Below are 15,086 nucleotides of genomic sequence, written 5' to 3' on the forward strand. Positions count from 1 at the left end.
TTCACCTACCAATCCGCCTACTCTCTCCCCGGGGGCTCGGCTAGCTTCTCCAAGGACCCGCCCCTCTCTGGGTGGCCACGCAAATGTGGGACTGGAGTAAAGGTCTGCACCAGCCACAGGCTTCCCCCGTTCTCACATCGACTCCGGACCCAGCCGGGTTGCCCTCCTTCGCGTTCCCTGCTCCCCACCTGCTCTGCTGACACCGTCCCCTTCCCCGCGCCGCTCCCGCTGTTCTTCCCAGTGCGACCGCTGTTCTCCGCCATCTTCACCGCCTGCTGGGCTTCCGGCCTGCGTAGCTCAGCCCACCCTCCCTGCGTCACGTCCGGTCTCGGAGTTACCGCCCTCTCGCCCCCGACGACCCCACCTCCAGGCCGCTCTTCGGTTCGGATCCTGCGAATCATTTTGGTCGTATCTTCATGTAGGACCTACTGCCTATCCCAACCGCTGCGGTGACTCTCACCTGCCATGCTTTAACTTGTGCAACAGAGACGCTGCCCCTGGGAGAGGCGGGGAAGAACGGGTTAACTGGAGAGTGGGGCGCGGGTTGGGCCCTGGGTGATGAGGAACGAGGGAGGGTGAACTTCCCCTCAGAGACTCTGGTGGGGGAAATATGCTTTGCTTCAATAAAACTGTGCCGGTGCACAGTCAAGAACAGAGGCTGGGAAAACCAAAGAAGTATCTTGGAGATGACTTGTGAACTGCAGAAACATTTGACTGAGGACAGAGGCTTCAATTTAATGTGAGATCAAAGCCCTTTCCTCCATCTTCCCACTTTATGAGCTCTTCCGGTAGCCCATAATTACTTATGGTACAGAGTGTTTTGAAGACTTGGGGGGTTTTACAGCCGGGGCCCTGATTCAGCTTCACAGTATGAAGAGAGAAGTCAGAGGATCTTAGAAATTTATTGCTTGAGAGTGGGGTTGGTGTCCTGATTTCTCACCTTCTTCAGGTTGGGCTTCATCATCAGGCCTCCTCACCAGCTCCTGTCCCTTCTTTTGTGTCCTGGACTCCGGATACCTCGACTCTCAGTACTTTGTGCTCAGCCCAGGTAACATGTTTTGTTGTGTTCTCAGTGCCTGGCACGTAGTAGATGCTCAATAAATGTTTGTTAAATGTATGGATGGTGGGAAACACTGGGGTGCCAACCATCACAGAACATTTGATCAGTGGGTCATTGTGCCATGGGTCCCTGTGCCCTGTAAGAGCAGATTCAAAGGAAAGCCCAGCCTTCCTGCCTCCCCATTTTAGCCTCTTATCATTAAACTTGGGTTTCCCCATGCTAGTCAGTCTGAGTCCTGCCTGTGCCATTTACAGACTCAGAGCCATGGCTGTCTCCTCTTCCTCCTGGGAACTACCCCTGGTGGCTGTGTGCCAGGTAACATCGACACCGGACAAGGAGCAGAACTTTATAACATGTGCTGAGCTGATTCGGGAGGCTGCCAGACTGGGCGCTTGCCTGGCTTTCCTGCCTGAGGCATTTGACTTCATTGCACGGAACCCTGAAGAGACGCTTCACCTGTCTGAGCCACTGGGTGGGAACCTTTTGGGAGAATATACCCAGCTTGCCAGGTATCAGGGAAAGGGGGAGGGAGAAGTAGTTTCTTTCTGGGTAATGTCCCAGGATTGCCAGATATGAGGGTAGAGCCTTGAGAAGAGTTGTCAGTGTCCCCTCCCCCTCAGGGAATGTGGACTCTGGCTGTCCTTGGGTGGTTTCCATGAGCGTGGCCAAGACTGGGAGCAGACTCAGAAAATCTACAATTGTCATGTGATTCTGAACAACAAGGGTGAGACTCCAGCCTGCCTCTTCTCAGGCTCTTCTACCTAAGATTCTCCAGAATTCTGTGTTGTTTCTCAACTGTTTCCTTGGCCAAGGGTTTTAGGGGCGTTTGTATTTCTGTTCCTAGCCTATAAGCTACCTCCTCTTTGGGAAGAGAGGAACTAAGCTGGGCTTCTAGAGCACCAGCACTGAGTACTCTTTCTCCCTCTTACTCAAGGGTCAGTAGTGGCCACGTATAGGAAGACGCATCTGTGTGACGTAGAGATTCCAGGGCAGGGGCCTATGCATGAAAGCAACTCTACCATACCTGGGCCCAGTCTTGAGTCTCCTATCAGCACACCAGCAGGCAAGGTGGGAGTTGTGAAAGGATGAGGGTGGGAGAGGAACAAGAGGGAGGGGAATAGGAATATTTTGAAGTGGTAGTAGAGGATAGAAAGCCCTAAGGAGTGCAGTAACGGGGTTATGACCAGATGCTGTGACAAACAGGGCGGGAGACTAAATAGGCCGTTTTCATTCCAGATTGGTCTAGCTATCTGCTATGACATGCGGTTCCCTGAACTCTCTCTGGCATTGGTTCAGGCTGGAGCAGAAATACTTACCTACCCTTCAGCGTTTGGATCTGTTACAGGCCCAGCCCATTGGGAGGTAAGAGGACACCTCTTTAGAACATAAGGGCCTTCTCTTACCTCATTCTCCTCCCTTGGCTCTACCAGTTAAAAGATTTTCTTCTCCTTCCCACCTTGTGGGAAAATTCATTTCCCCAGATTGTTGCCTCTCAGAATAGTTAACATAGTAAATCATTCATAGGCAATTATCAGAATGGTCCCAGTGGGTAGATTGGCCTGTAATGTCCATGGCCTATCCCTTCCCTACTAGCTGCTACCTGTATCTAAGTGAACGCCCATCTCCTCCATCCCCAGGTGTTGCTGCGGGCCCGCGCCATTGAAAGCCAGTGCTACGTAGTGGCAGCAGCACAGTGTGGACGCCACCACGAGAAGAGAGCAAGTTATGGCCATAGCATGGTGGTAGATCCCTGGGGAACAGTGGTGGCCCGCTGCTCTGAAGGACCAGGCCTCTGCCTTGCCCGAATTGACCTCAATTATCTGCGACGGTTGCGCCAACACCTGCCTGTGTTCCAGCATCGTAGGCCTGAACTCTATGGCCATCTGGGTCACCCACTGTCTTAAGACTTTTGACTTCTGTCCGTTGAGACCCCCATTGTGAGCTGGTGTTGCTGTGACTTGTAGGCAGGACCCAGGTGCAGCTCCCCTCACTTGGAGAACCTTGTCTCTCTTGCTGGAACACAGGCTCAGCTTCTTGGGAAAGAAGAAACTTTCACCTGAGCTCAGATTTCAGTTTCAGAAAGGTGGAATTTTATATAGTCACTGTTTATTTCATGAAAACTGAAGTTATGCTGAGGGCTGAGCAGCACTGGCAATGAAAAAAATATAATAATCATAAAGTCTGTGTCTGGATATCTCTTTTGGGAGCTGAAAGGGGAGGTGGTATTGTACCAGCTGGACTAGACTCCAGTTCTAGGCCTCCTGACTCATTCAACATGCCTCCCTATCTAAATAAAAGTGCGACACTCAGTGCATGTCCCAACCCCATGCTCCCAAGCTTGGGGGTGGGAGTGGGGATAGAGGATGGGGAAAGAAAAAGAAGAAAGGAATTGATATTGAATCATTTCACTTTCACCTATGATGCCCTTTGCCCAAGCCAGAAGAAAGCAAAGGGGAAAAGGGCTGCAGGGTACATTATTTATTTTCACTTGAACATGGAAAGGAAGTGTCACACTCCCCCTTCCCCTTTTTAGGGGGAGTGTATTTTAATCAGCAACCTCTTCTCCATCCACCCTGTGTATGTGTGTACACACACAACACAGTTGGGAGGGCGACTAGGCTGACCTAGTCGGCTTACCTATTACTCCTTTGAAGAGGGTTTGACAAAGAGGGAAAAGGAAGGAGCCACACCAGGCCGAGGTTTCGAGCCATGGAATGGAAGAAACGAGGCAGAGAGGAGCAGCACCAAGGGCCAGAAGAGAGTGGAAAGGGCCACAGCTTCTTTGTTTTTTAAAAATTCTATAATTTGGGAGAGGGTGGTGATTAATTTCCAAAATACACTTCAAAGTCCCACCTTCCACACAGCTCCCTACTGACAGCCCTTTGGTTTCTCAGACAAAATTTAAGAGCCCTCATAAAGCCAGAAGCACTGATAACCCCTCAATGCACCCAAAAGCAGTGATCACTTCAATCCCTTACAAAGACTATGTTCTGTAGACTTTGCTTCTCCCTATACATTTGTCTTATGGCTCAATGGCAAGGTGGCTGTAGAGACACACATGAGGGGGGTAGGTGGAAAAGGGAAACAAAGGGAAGCCCAGGCACATGGGTGCAGGGAGGGGTGGGGAACACCACTTCCATTTTTCATTTGTCTTTTCCTTTAAAAAAAAAAAAAAAAAAAAGGCAGGGGTGTGATTGGTTGGAAGGGTAGAGGACAAACCCCAGAACGGTATGTAAGCTCCAGAGGTGGGTGGTGAGAAGTCCCCCGAGAAGTGAGAAGGGGAAAAAGGTCAGGGCAATGCTTGCAGCATCAAGTTCCTCAGGAGTTTCTGTCGGCCCAGCTCATAGTCCTCCTCGTCCACATTCACCAGCAGCTTGATGGCCTCGTGGCCCACAGCCTGCTTGAGGGAGTCTGTGATGAAGACACCTTTAAGTGCCTCTAGTAATGAGCCATTGATATAGTCGCGCCAGAATGCATCGAGGTAGGTGAGCTCAGAGAACTTGATGTCACAGATGATGGAGCCCAGGTCCCGGGACTTGAGGATGGTGTTGGCCTGGTTAAAGCGCTCAAACTGGCGCTCAAGTGGGTCCTGCTTGTTAGAGAAGACGTTGCCCTGCAGAGCAGTCTCATGCTGGCAGTATTCAGCCCGAACCCGCAGTCTGATGTCTGTGGGGAAAAGAAGATATGCAGAAGACGTTGCAGTTTACAGCCAAGTCTGAAAGGTTGAATAGAACAGCAGAGTAGCAAAGCTGGGAACATCACCTGACAGCTTCTCTACCTCTTCCCAGGACTAGTTCTTTTCTGTGTACCTCTGAAATCCTTGCCTGAACTCAAGAGGTTCCCTTAAATGGGCCATGCCCAGGTCAGATTACTTCCATCACTCACAAGTAGCACCTTGATTCTAGGAGATATTTTCCTAATTAACAGACACAGAATTTCATTTTAATACTCTATCATGACTTGGGTCATCCTACAATAAGGATGTCATAACAGCATCCCTTTCATCTAGTATTACCTAGAAAGAGTTGAAATGTACTCTGCCACAAAGGTAGAGGAGTTCTCCTCCCAGAGACTATACCATTCAATCTCACTTTGCAACAGCAATCAAACTGAGCCTTACACTGAATAGAATAACTGACCAGTATTCCAGCAGTTCTTTGTATTTCCCTTCAAGCCTACTCTACCTCTAGAACCCTTGAACTTCCTCACCGCATGTCTGCTTTTCCTTGGGATCTGGTGTCACTGACTTCCGGCGTTTTCGCTGGCTCCCAAGTGTGGCTCTCCCTCGAGCTGGCCGCTTGCTACACATCTGAGGGCCCGAAGTGGGGCAGCACACCACAGGATAGTGGGGAGGCACTGACCAGAGGGTAAAAAGGGAGACATAGTAGGGTAAAAGCAGAAATTCAAACAGTTCACTCGGAATGAGGAAGGATCATTTAGACTCAGCACTAAAAGCAGTATCAATAATGTGACCTGAAAGGTGGACACAATATGGGAACAATTACAGGACCCAGATGAAGCATTAACACCTCATCTGATTTTTGGGGGGCCAGATATGGGCGGGGGGGGACACTGTCCTTTCATTTAGGCTGGCAAAACTGGGAAAAGATGGGTCCAGTGTCCTCTTTCTTGATTATGGAAATTAGGGAGAGTTAATATTGTCTCACCTGTTTTAGGGGGGTGGGGAGGCCTCGGTTCTGGATCGCTGAGGGCTCTGGGTGTCACATAGCGAATTGATGTCTCTTCCAGATATTTGTCTACAAGATCAGGGCACACTGTAGGGGGAGAGGGGTTCACTCAGGAAAAGATACACCCTTCCCTTCTCCTAGTCCAACCCTCCAATGGGCCTCATAACTTATTCTCCTCAGTACTCCCCAGCATCAACGCCTCCTTCTGCTTGGACTCCCATGCTGCTCACACAGGGCCACCCACAGCTCTTCCCTGATTCCAGGGTCCCCAGCCCCCAGTGCACCCTCACCAGCCCGTCTCCTCTTGAGGGTGACGTAGGGCAGCAGGTCATGGCGAGTGATGATGCGCAGCAGTTGCAGCACCTGGCGAAAGTTACTCTCATCACAGCGGCCCTGGCGCTCCAGCGCCAATAAGAAGTCACGTCCATTTCGGATGAGGCCACGCTCGTGGTCATCAATGACATCAACAAAGAGGAAGGAAAGAACTCGTACGTCTCTGTGTGTCAGGTGGGTGCCCACGATGTCAAACATGCGATGCAGGCTATACAGCCCATGCTCTTGCTCACCATGCTCTTCGGGCCACACCTGGCTTGCCCTCCGCTTTAGGCCCGCCATGCTGGGGGCTCAGGTGCACAACGCTTTCCAGAATCCCTGCTCAGCAGCTGCAATCCCCACTATACTATAAGGAAAAGGAAAGAACCTGTGAACCACTCAATGTCAGGAATTAGTCATCCATTCCTGTATTCCCAGAGCCCAACACAAAGCCTGGCACAGTGTAGTGCTTAATAAGCATTTATTAACTTTTACAAAGTATTTATTTATTTATTTTTTTGACTGCACCACGCGGCATGTGGGATCTTAGTTTTCCGGCCCTTGCATTGGAAGCACGGAGTCTTAACTGCTGGACTGCCAGGCAAGTCCCTACAAAGTACTTATTAAAAAATACAGCCTAGGGCTTCCCTGGTGGCGCAGTGGTTGGGAGTCCGCCTGCCGATGCAGGGGACACGGGTTCGTGCCCGCGGAGCGGCTGGGCCCGTGAGCCATGGCCGCTGAGCCTGTGCTCCACAACGGGAGAGGCCGCAGCGGTGAGAGGCCCGCGTACAGCAAAAAAAAAAAAACAAAACAAAAAAAGAATACAGCCTAGAGCTCTGTATATCCAACAGATGCTGCCCTAAGTCCAGATCCTACTGGAGATAGATAGTAACTTCTGCTAAGTAAGACTTGTTAACTGCAATTTTAGCGCTACATATTCAGCAGAATTTTCTATTAAATATTACCCCAATTGTTCCTCTGGCCTCCAAAATACTGCTTTTGGTCCCTTGTGCTCTCCCTGCCAGCACCCCCAATCAATTCATCCCTTAAATGTAGGTGAAATGAGGAGAAGTACAGAATTCACTCTAAATTCTAATATAGAAGCTGCATCAGATGAACTTAGGGGCCGACAACAGGGAAACTGAAAGCCTTTAGGGTTAGTACTAGTGTTTTGTTTTGTTTTGTTTTTTAATTTTATTTATTTAAGGCTGTGTTGGGTCTTTGTTTCTGTGCGAGGGCTTTCTCTAGTTGCGGCAAGTGGGGGCCACTCTTCATCACGGTGCGCAGGCCTCTCACTATCGCGGCCTCTCCCGTTGCGGAGCACAGGCTCCAGACGCGCAGGCTCAGTAATTGTGGCTCACGGGCCTAGCTGCTCCGCGGCATGTGGGATCTTCCCAGACCAGGGCTTGAACCTGTGTCCCCTGCACTGGCAGGCCGACTTTCAACCACTGCGCTACCAGGGAAGCCCTAGAACTAGTTTTAATTCTGCCTATTTCAGGACTTCCCTGGTGGCACAGTGGTTAAGAATCCGCCTGCCAATGCAAGGGACACAGGTTCGATCCCTGGTCCAGGAAGATCCCACATGCCATGGAGCAACTAAGCCTGTGAGCTCCAACTACTGAAGCCCACACGTCTAGAGCCCGTGCTCCATAACAAGAGAAGCCACCAAAATGAAGTCCGCGCACCACAACAGTAGCCCCTGCTCGCCGCAACTAGAGAAAAAGACCATGTGCAGCAACGAAGACCCAGCGCAGCCATAAATAACTAAAGAGAAAAAAGAAAAATGGGACTTAAAAAAAAAAATTCTGCCTATGTCATTAACAAACTGTGTAGCTGTGTGACCTTAAGTCACTTAACTTCAAAGTCTCACTGACCCCATCTACAAAACAGGGATGCAAGAAACTACTCCTCAAGAATCCAATGAGAGGATGTATGTGAAATCACTGTAAAACTTATCTAAATGGTTAAGAGATTTCAAAGATATAAGCATCCTTGGCCTCTGCAGCCAGATTCATCCCTCCACAAACCTAACCTCATTTTTCCAACAATCAAACCAAGTCCAGGAGAATAAATGCTAAGAAAGTTAATTAAATATCCACCAAAACTCATGGATTTAAAACAATAAACATCACTAAGCTCCTAGGTTGAGCATTGTTGTAAGTCTCCTACGCCACCTGTACTCGCCTGATGTTCACACACCGTTTGGATATGTCACCTTCTAACCTTTCCTCATGGTTGTCATTTACCAATCCCCTGTCAATGACCAATCACAGTCCTACATTTATTATATATTTTGGCATTTAATTCACAAATTTCCTCCATCATCCTGGGTAATATCAGTGACCCAGCCAATAACCAATCCTCAAGTCCAACAACTTTCACCTCCTCTCTAGCCACTCCTATTTACTGCCCTGGCAGACAGTACCACCCAATAATGCTTCACCATCTGACCACAACCTCCAATCACCCAATCAATTATAAATTCCTGTTGATGCTACTTTCTACTTCTTAAATCTGCCTCACCCTTCCACCTCTACCATGCTGGTTCAAGCCCCAGCAATCTCTCACCTGGATTACTGCCACCAACCCTAACCCGCCTAAATCAATCCCCCACATCCAGCTGAATTATCTAAAACGCACAACTGACCACATCACTTTTTGGCTTAAGACCTCGCTACAGTCCCCTCCTTACCAATAAGAACACTCCAAACTCCTTACCCAACACACCAAACCTTCCAAGATCAGGCCTTGCCTACTTTGCCAACCCTGTAACTCACTTTTTATTCTCTAACGTTATCCGTTTGTTTATAGTTCATATACATCATACAATTCATTTCTCTGTAACTTTCTTCAGACTATTCTCCTTGCCTGATTGCCCCTCTCCCTTCTCTTCCACACCCCCCATTACCACCCTTTTTCAGATGGTTAACTCCTACTCATCCTTTAAGAATCAGCTCAGATGCCATCTTCAAATTCATTCTCTACACCCCCATGCTGGTATAAGTAGTCCTTTTCTGTGCTCCTATGGAACACTGTACATATTTCCCTTAAACCATTTATCGAAGTGTACTAAAATTATTTGTGTATTTATTATCCTATTAGATCTTAAGCGACTCATGTAGAGGACCTAGGTCATATTCATCTTTATGTGTCTAGTGCCTAGCAATAGATGGAGGCTGGCATATAGTAGGAGTAACCTGTTGTTGAACTGAAATGAATCTCCAAGAGATCACCACAAGTGACACCAATTAAAAAAAACTCACAAAAATCCAAGAGTGAGAGGACCCAATTAAAAGTACACGCAACTCAGGTATCATGCATATACTCTAACTGGCTATAGCCTCCCCCACACTGCAAAACTACCCATACCATAGCACCCTACTCAACAGCGAGACAGGCCGTTCTGTCCATTTTATATTCCAAGAAACTGAGGCTAGGTTAGAAAGAGAGTAAAATTATAAACTACTTCAGAAAAGTCAAGCTGTTGGGAACTCAGAAAAATTGAAGAGCAAGTAGGACCTGGTTCTCTCTTTTAATCCTGAAACGGAAGCACAGAGAGACTCATACCCTTAAGAAAAGGGGAGGGCTTCCCTGGTGGCACAGTGGTTAAGAATCCGCCTGCCAATGCAGGAGACACGGGTTTGAGCCCTGGTCCAGGAAGATCCCACGTGCTGCGGAGCAACTAAGCCCGTGCGCCTCAACTACTGAGCCTGCGCTCTAGAGCCCACGTGCCTAGAGCCCATGCTCCCCAACAAGAGAAGCCGCTGCAGCGAGAAGCCCGCGCACTGCCACAACGAGCAGCCCCCGCCCGACGCAACTAAAGAAAGCCCGTGCGCAGCAATGAAGACCCAACACAGCCAAAAATAAATAAATAAACAAATAAGAAAAGAAAAAGGGAGGGCCTCCCTGTAATCACCTAGCCGCATACCATGGGTTCAGCTAGGCAGACAGGAAATATAGCCCATATCTAGTTATGAGAGCCCAGATGTCCCACCCAAAGCATGGGAAACAACAGGGAAAATAGAGATTCAACTATTGACTGGTTTTCCTCGTCTCTTCCTCTCTTGTTTCACCTGCTGCAGTCACTGGCTACAAATAGAGGGGACTGAAGGAAAACAACTTCTTGCTCATAGCAGGTAACATGAGAAAACTGAGTCTCCTTAGAGCCCCTACAACTTCTCCTTGTTCCCTATCCCACCTGTTCCCCTTGGCCAGCTGTTCATTATGTGGATCCCATAAAAAACAGATGGGCAGGTTTCACATTCAACCAATCAGAAGAGCAGGCTGCTTCAGAGCTCCCTAATTCAAAGTGTCCTGACTATAAACCCCAGGAAATTAGGAAATATTGTCCCCACATACCTGGTCACTGGAAAATGAAGCAGAATACAGGAAAGCACTGTGGTCCTAATTATGTATCAATGGATGCAATTCTACAATAGGTCTCAATCCTGAGGGTTAACTCCCTAGATTTGAGGAAAAAACAGCCACCTTTAAGTCGTAGATCCTAGGCTGGATCAAAGTGACAGGAATTATCAGAGCTTCTAGGTCAGTGGTTCTCAACCAGGAGCGATTTTGCCCTCCAGGGGAATTCAGCCATGTCTGGAGTCATTTTAGATTGTCATGACTGGGAGGGTGGTAAGGGAGGGTGCTACTGGCGTGCAGTGAGTAAATGCGATGGATGATGCTAAACATCCTATAATGCACAGGACGGCCTCTTACAACAAAGAATTATCTGGTCCAAAATGTCAATAATGCTAAAGATGAGAAATCCTATTCTAGATGGAGGGTCAAAAGGAGAGACAGCATGTCGCTTCCATCCTATATCTGGAAAAGGAAGTAATTTGGTCCCTCCAACCCAAACCCATCAAACAATATTCCAGAAGAAAAGCCAGTCAGACAAAGACTCATTTAACTTAACTAAGGAGTTCCATCCCACTCCAACCTTGGCTTCTCTATCACCTGCTGTTGCCATTTAGGTGAACAGCAGGTGACAGGACTACACTCCCTTCCGCCCCATCCCAGGAGGTCTAATTTGACCTAGTTCAATCTAAATTTCTGTGCAGATCAGAGAAATGCCATCCTCTGCAAGACAGACAGAAAAGGATCCTGCACTTAAACCTTGCAGCCATCTTTAAAGTCCCCAAACTAGACCAAAAGCAGACCCTTCCTTGTTAGGCTGCTGATCAGACTTATACTGCTTATGCAATGAAGCAAAAAGAGGCAGAAGTTTCCCAAGGCCATGCTTGTCCTTGGGAGAAATGTCAGGAGGCTGGCATGCAGACTAATAGGCAGCCCTCCCCACTTAATTATCATCTAGGATGGTTAGTTCACTCACTCAGCAATCCAGATGGGGGTTCCAAGAATCTATCTAACTTCAGCACTAAAAGAACGTGGCCAACTTCCCCTTAAACCAAAATATACTCAGCTTTCTGTGGCAATGAATCGAAGGAACTCAGCTTAAATTATACAGAGATCCTAGATGAAAAGTATCAGGGCAGTGAGGAGAATATACCCCCTCTAAAACTGAAGATTAGAAAGAACTTCAGAATCTTGGTGCCTGAAATATTGCCAGATACCAAGAGACAAACACTCCAGTAAACAACAGTCCTGATCCTGCTGGCTGATTTGGGTCTATTTGAGAGCCTAACGTATGGATCACCCTTAACAGGTTCCCAAGACTCATTCTTTATTCTGATGAATTGCTGCATTTCCTGGAGCTGCAGGGTTTTTTGTTGTTCGCTTTCTTTTGGGAGGTCCAAGCCAGCCAAGGGCCAACAAACAATCTATATGTATCTACAGGACTTCCTCTTGACTAATCGTTATCTATTAGATTTCTACTTCATGCAAAGTCTAGTCTCATCCCAACCAGGGATGAGATCTGTATTTTTTGAGGTACTTGATTCTCTCAGAAGCCCTTAGAAGTCACGTGGAAGAAATAAAAAGAGTGATGTCTCGAAATGAAAACAACAGTCTAGTTTCATCCCAAAAGAACTAGAGGTATTTGACTCTCTCAGAAGCCCTGTGAGAGGGAAAATCATGTGGAAAATCTAAAAAAGAGTGATGTCTTGAAACTTGAAATGTAAAGGACATGGAAAACCTTAAAGATGACTAAGACGAGGGCTTCCCTGGTGGCGCAGTGGTTGAGAGTCAGCCTGCCGATGCAGGGGACATGGGTTCGTGCCCCAGTCCGGGAAGATCCCACATGCCTCAGAGTGGCTGGGCCCGTGAGCCGTGGCCGCTGAGCCTGCGCATCCGGAGCCTGTGCTCCGCAACGGGAGAGGCCACAACAGTGAGAGGCCCGCGTACCGCAAAAAAATAAACAAAAAACAAAAAACAAAAAAAAAAAAAAAAAAAAAAAAAGATGACTAAGACGACTACATGAAGAGCTTTCTTGCTGGTAGGACCAAGAAAATGTAACCAAATATCTGGAAGTCAGAATTACAAACTGTGTTTTCAAAATGAAGATTCCAGAACAACTAGGATAAAGAGTAAGCTAGAGGAAAAGCCTTCCCAGGGTAGGTGCTCAGCAACCCTCCAAGGCCAACATTTAGTAGACACTGTACTAGAGTACAAAGTTCCATATGTTTAAAAATGTTTCTCTCAGAGCTGACCACGAAGGCTAGATAATAACAAAACAAGGCTGGAGTCTTGCCCTAAGACACCTAATTTCTGTTCTCCTTTCCCTCCTACCAATCTCCAGTGACCCAAAGGGACAACGACTGCAACAGATCTTACCCACTGAAAACCCATTTTCCCTGTCAGCTACCCCATTACTGAGCTCAACTCCCAATATGCCATTTCCATTTCATGCCATTTCCATTCCCTTCCATTGTTTGAAAACAATAAAAAGTTCCAGACTTACCTCTGCAAGAAACTTAATTTCCCAGGTCTCTTCCTAGCACAAGGTTCAAAGCCAGCAGCAAAGCAAAAACAAATAAGAGGGGGAAGCGTCAATTTTCAAGCTTTATTTTGAAATCTCAAAGAGGCAGTCAATCTCAGCTGCAAAAATATACAGACAAGCCTACAGCCATTTCAATTGAAATGATCCACTCCGAGCTAAATGAGAGAACTCACTCCCATCAAAGTCCCCAGGCTTCCCTAACCTTCTATTACCCAATTCACAACACAAAATCAACTCCAAGAATTTCCAGTCTCAGTGGTTTAGGGCAAGAAAGGTCCCAAATTCAACAACTTGTGGGAAAACCAATTATCCTCTGACACCTCACCTGACTCCTCAATTCCTTATGAGGCCCACCTACTTTGTTACAGTATTAACATTGACTTTCATCTTTAGATGAACTAGGAGAAAAGTGGTTAGAGCCAAAGAAGGCACTTTCTTTCCATTACTTCACTTATGAGACCAGAACTATCCTCCAAATTCTCACACACTGTGAGAACAAAATATCCACTGAGGCAGCATCCAGTCAAACATCTACATTTCACCAGGGAACGTTTTTTATGTATGAATACTGACCCCCGCTCCTAGCACTTAAACAGCAAAAGAAGGGTCTGGAAACGAAAGCACTCATTTAATTAGCATGGCTGCCTAGACACCATCCTGTGTTTTCTGTTCCCTGCAAACAGCGTTCCAACATAGCATGGCTGTTTCCCCATTCTGGCATTGCTAATTGTTTAAAACTAGAAAAGTCCTTTACTCCTTCCACACTCCAGCGATACCAGGCTCCCCATTTTCTCTTCTTTTTGTAATCAGGAAAAACAAGGGAGCAGTAAGCTAGGCAGCTTTTGGAAATCCAGTTGAACCCTCATCCAACCCCAATTCTCCAAATCCACATGACCATTCCCTTCTGCCCTTTCCACCCTAGTAAAAGCTAAAGGCCTGGCAATTAGAATTGGCTGTAACTGATGCTGCTTAACTCTGCTCTCTCTTCCTTTCTACAGGGGAAAGGGAAACCCCTGAACCTCTATCACTCGTGCAGCTACACTGTCCTATCTCACATCCCATTCCCCTTCCTCCCAAACTTTCTTCCTAGTCTCTCACTTTCTCCATTACCTCGTCACACCGACACGCTCTCCATTCCCCAAACCTCCGTCCTCTCCTTTTCCACCCAAATTCTCCCCTAGGCCCTTCCCCCTCCCACCTCCAATTTAACACTTTCAGAACCTCCCCCCAAACGTCTCAAATCCAATCTTCACCTTTTCCCACCTCTCCACAACACCCCTTACAAGAGTCCAGTCCTTCTCCAACCACATGCCACAAGCCCCCTTCCCCTTCACACCCTCGGCCCCTCCTTCCCGTTCCTACCCCCTCAGCCCGGCGGGACCGCAGCCCCACTCCCCACCTCGGCCTCTCTAATACCCCTAGCCTGGCCCAGCCTCGGCCCTTGTTTACGCCCCTCCCCTGCCCCACTCCTCCGCCTCGACCCTGCCCTCTCCCACAGTTGCCACCTCCCCCGCACGCCCCCCTCGGCCGCTCCCCTCCCCCACCTTGCAGCGTCCCGTCACCTCCCTCTCTTCAGGTTCTCAGGCTAGACGTCGCCACCGCCTCCCCCTCCACTTTCCTTCCCCAAGCCCTTTGCGGCCCCGCCCGGCCCCGCCCCGTCCCGCTCGACTCCCCCTCCCCACTCCGGCCGCCCCGCCGCCTCACTCTCGGCTCAGGCTCGGCGCCGCCATGTTGGATCCATCCGCGCCGCTCTCCCGGGCCTGTCTCACGGCGCCGCATCCGGGCTCCAGCCGCCGCCGCCGCCGCCGCGGGCGTGGGGGAGGGGAGAGGCGGGCGGGGGTGGCTGCATCCTGAACAGCGCCTCCCGGAACCTGGCCGGTTAGTGGCGGCTTCGAGACCATAGTGAGGCATGAGCCGGAGTAGCCATGCTAGTTGAGGGCAGCCTGGCAGCGGCATTAAACGGGAAGTGGATAGCGTCATTTCGGTAGCGGAGAATAGAGATTGGCAGCCATCTTGCTTTGGGGCAAGCTGGCAACGCAAGTTTTTCTTCAGGACGGCTTCAGGGCCGTAGTAAGGCATGAGAGAGGGTTGCGTTCTTGAGTGTGGAAACGTTGGTGGGGTCGGA

General features: G+C 48.6%; 2 protein-coding genes across 11 annotated transcripts; one reads left to right on the forward strand and one right to left on the reverse strand.

Moving 5' to 3' along the window:
• The first annotated feature begins 330 nt into the window (after positions 1 to 330).
• NIT1 (nitrilase 1) lies at positions 331 to 3,244 on the forward strand. Of its 3 annotated transcripts, none has more exons than XM_032642699.1 (7): positions 331 to 449; positions 950 to 1,048; positions 1,315 to 1,569; positions 1,681 to 1,784; positions 1,995 to 2,128; positions 2,297 to 2,422; positions 2,698 to 3,242. In XM_032642699.1, exons 3-7 carry the CDS (start codon positions 1,325 to 1,327, stop codon positions 2,962 to 2,964), a joined length of 876 nt encoding a protein of 291 aa, XP_032498590.1. In that variant the 5' UTR covers positions 331 to 449; positions 950 to 1,048; positions 1,315 to 1,324; the 3' UTR covers positions 2,965 to 3,242. The 3 variants fall into 3 exon arrangements, with proteins under 3 accessions (XP_032498590.1, XP_032498579.1, XP_032498567.1); XM_032642688.1 differs by having other exon boundaries at positions 347 to 418; positions 2,698 to 3,244; XM_032642676.1 differs by lacking the exon at positions 331 to 449 and adding an exon at positions 457 to 739.
• DEDD (death effector domain containing) lies at positions 3,147 to 14,898 on the reverse strand. 8 transcript variants are annotated; one of them, XM_032642737.1, is made up of 7 exons: positions 14,666 to 14,898; positions 12,923 to 12,955; positions 10,420 to 10,523; positions 6,039 to 6,427; positions 5,728 to 5,835; positions 5,270 to 5,416; positions 3,147 to 4,726 (listed from the first exon to the last, which is right to left on the reverse strand). In XM_032642737.1, exons 4-7 carry the CDS (start codon positions 6,361 to 6,363, stop codon positions 4,350 to 4,352), a joined length of 957 nt encoding a protein of 318 aa, XP_032498628.1. In that variant the 5' UTR covers positions 6,364 to 6,427; positions 10,420 to 10,523; positions 12,923 to 12,955; positions 14,666 to 14,898; the 3' UTR covers positions 3,147 to 4,349. The 8 variants fall into 8 exon arrangements, with proteins under 8 accessions (XP_032498628.1, XP_032498635.1, XP_032498600.1 ...); XM_032642744.1 differs by lacking the exon at positions 14,666 to 14,898 and adding an exon at positions 14,506 to 14,577; XM_032642709.1 differs by lacking the exon at positions 10,420 to 10,523 and having other exon boundaries at positions 14,666 to 14,897.
• Positions 14,899 to 15,086: the final 188 nt, after the last annotated feature.

The sequence above is a fragment of the Phocoena sinus genome, chromosome 1 (genome assembly GCF_008692025.1).
Source record: "Phocoena sinus isolate mPhoSin1 chromosome 1, mPhoSin1.pri, whole genome shotgun sequence".
Taxonomy (NCBI): domain Eukaryota; kingdom Metazoa; phylum Chordata; class Mammalia; order Artiodactyla; family Phocoenidae; genus Phocoena; species Phocoena sinus.

Excerpts from the sequence above, each read along its gene's own strand:
- DEDD (XM_032642762.1), bottom strand. The coding sequence starts at position 6,363 with ATGGCGGGCCTAAAGCGGAGGGCAAGCCAGGTGTGGCCCGAAGAGCAT. Across the intron at positions 5,836-6,038 it reads CCTCAAGAGGAGACGGGCTG|TGTGCCCTGATCTTGTAGAC; the intron begins GTGAGGGTGCAC and ends CTCCCCCTACAG. Across the intron at positions 5,417-5,727 it reads TCCCCACCCCCCTAAAACAG|TGCCTCCCCACTATCCTGTG; the intron begins GTGAGACAATAT and ends CCCTCTGGTCAG.
- NIT1 (XM_032642676.1), top strand. The coding sequence starts at position 687 with ATGACTTGTGAACTGCAGAAACATTTGACTGAGGACAGAGGCTTCAAT. Across the intron at positions 740-949 it reads GACAGAGGCTTCAATTTAAT|GTTGGGCTTCATCATCAGGC; the intron begins GTGAGATCAAAG and ends CACCTTCTTCAG. Across the intron at positions 1,785-1,994 it reads TGTGATTCTGAACAACAAGG|GGTCAGTAGTGGCCACGTAT; the intron begins GTGAGACTCCAG and ends CTCTTACTCAAG.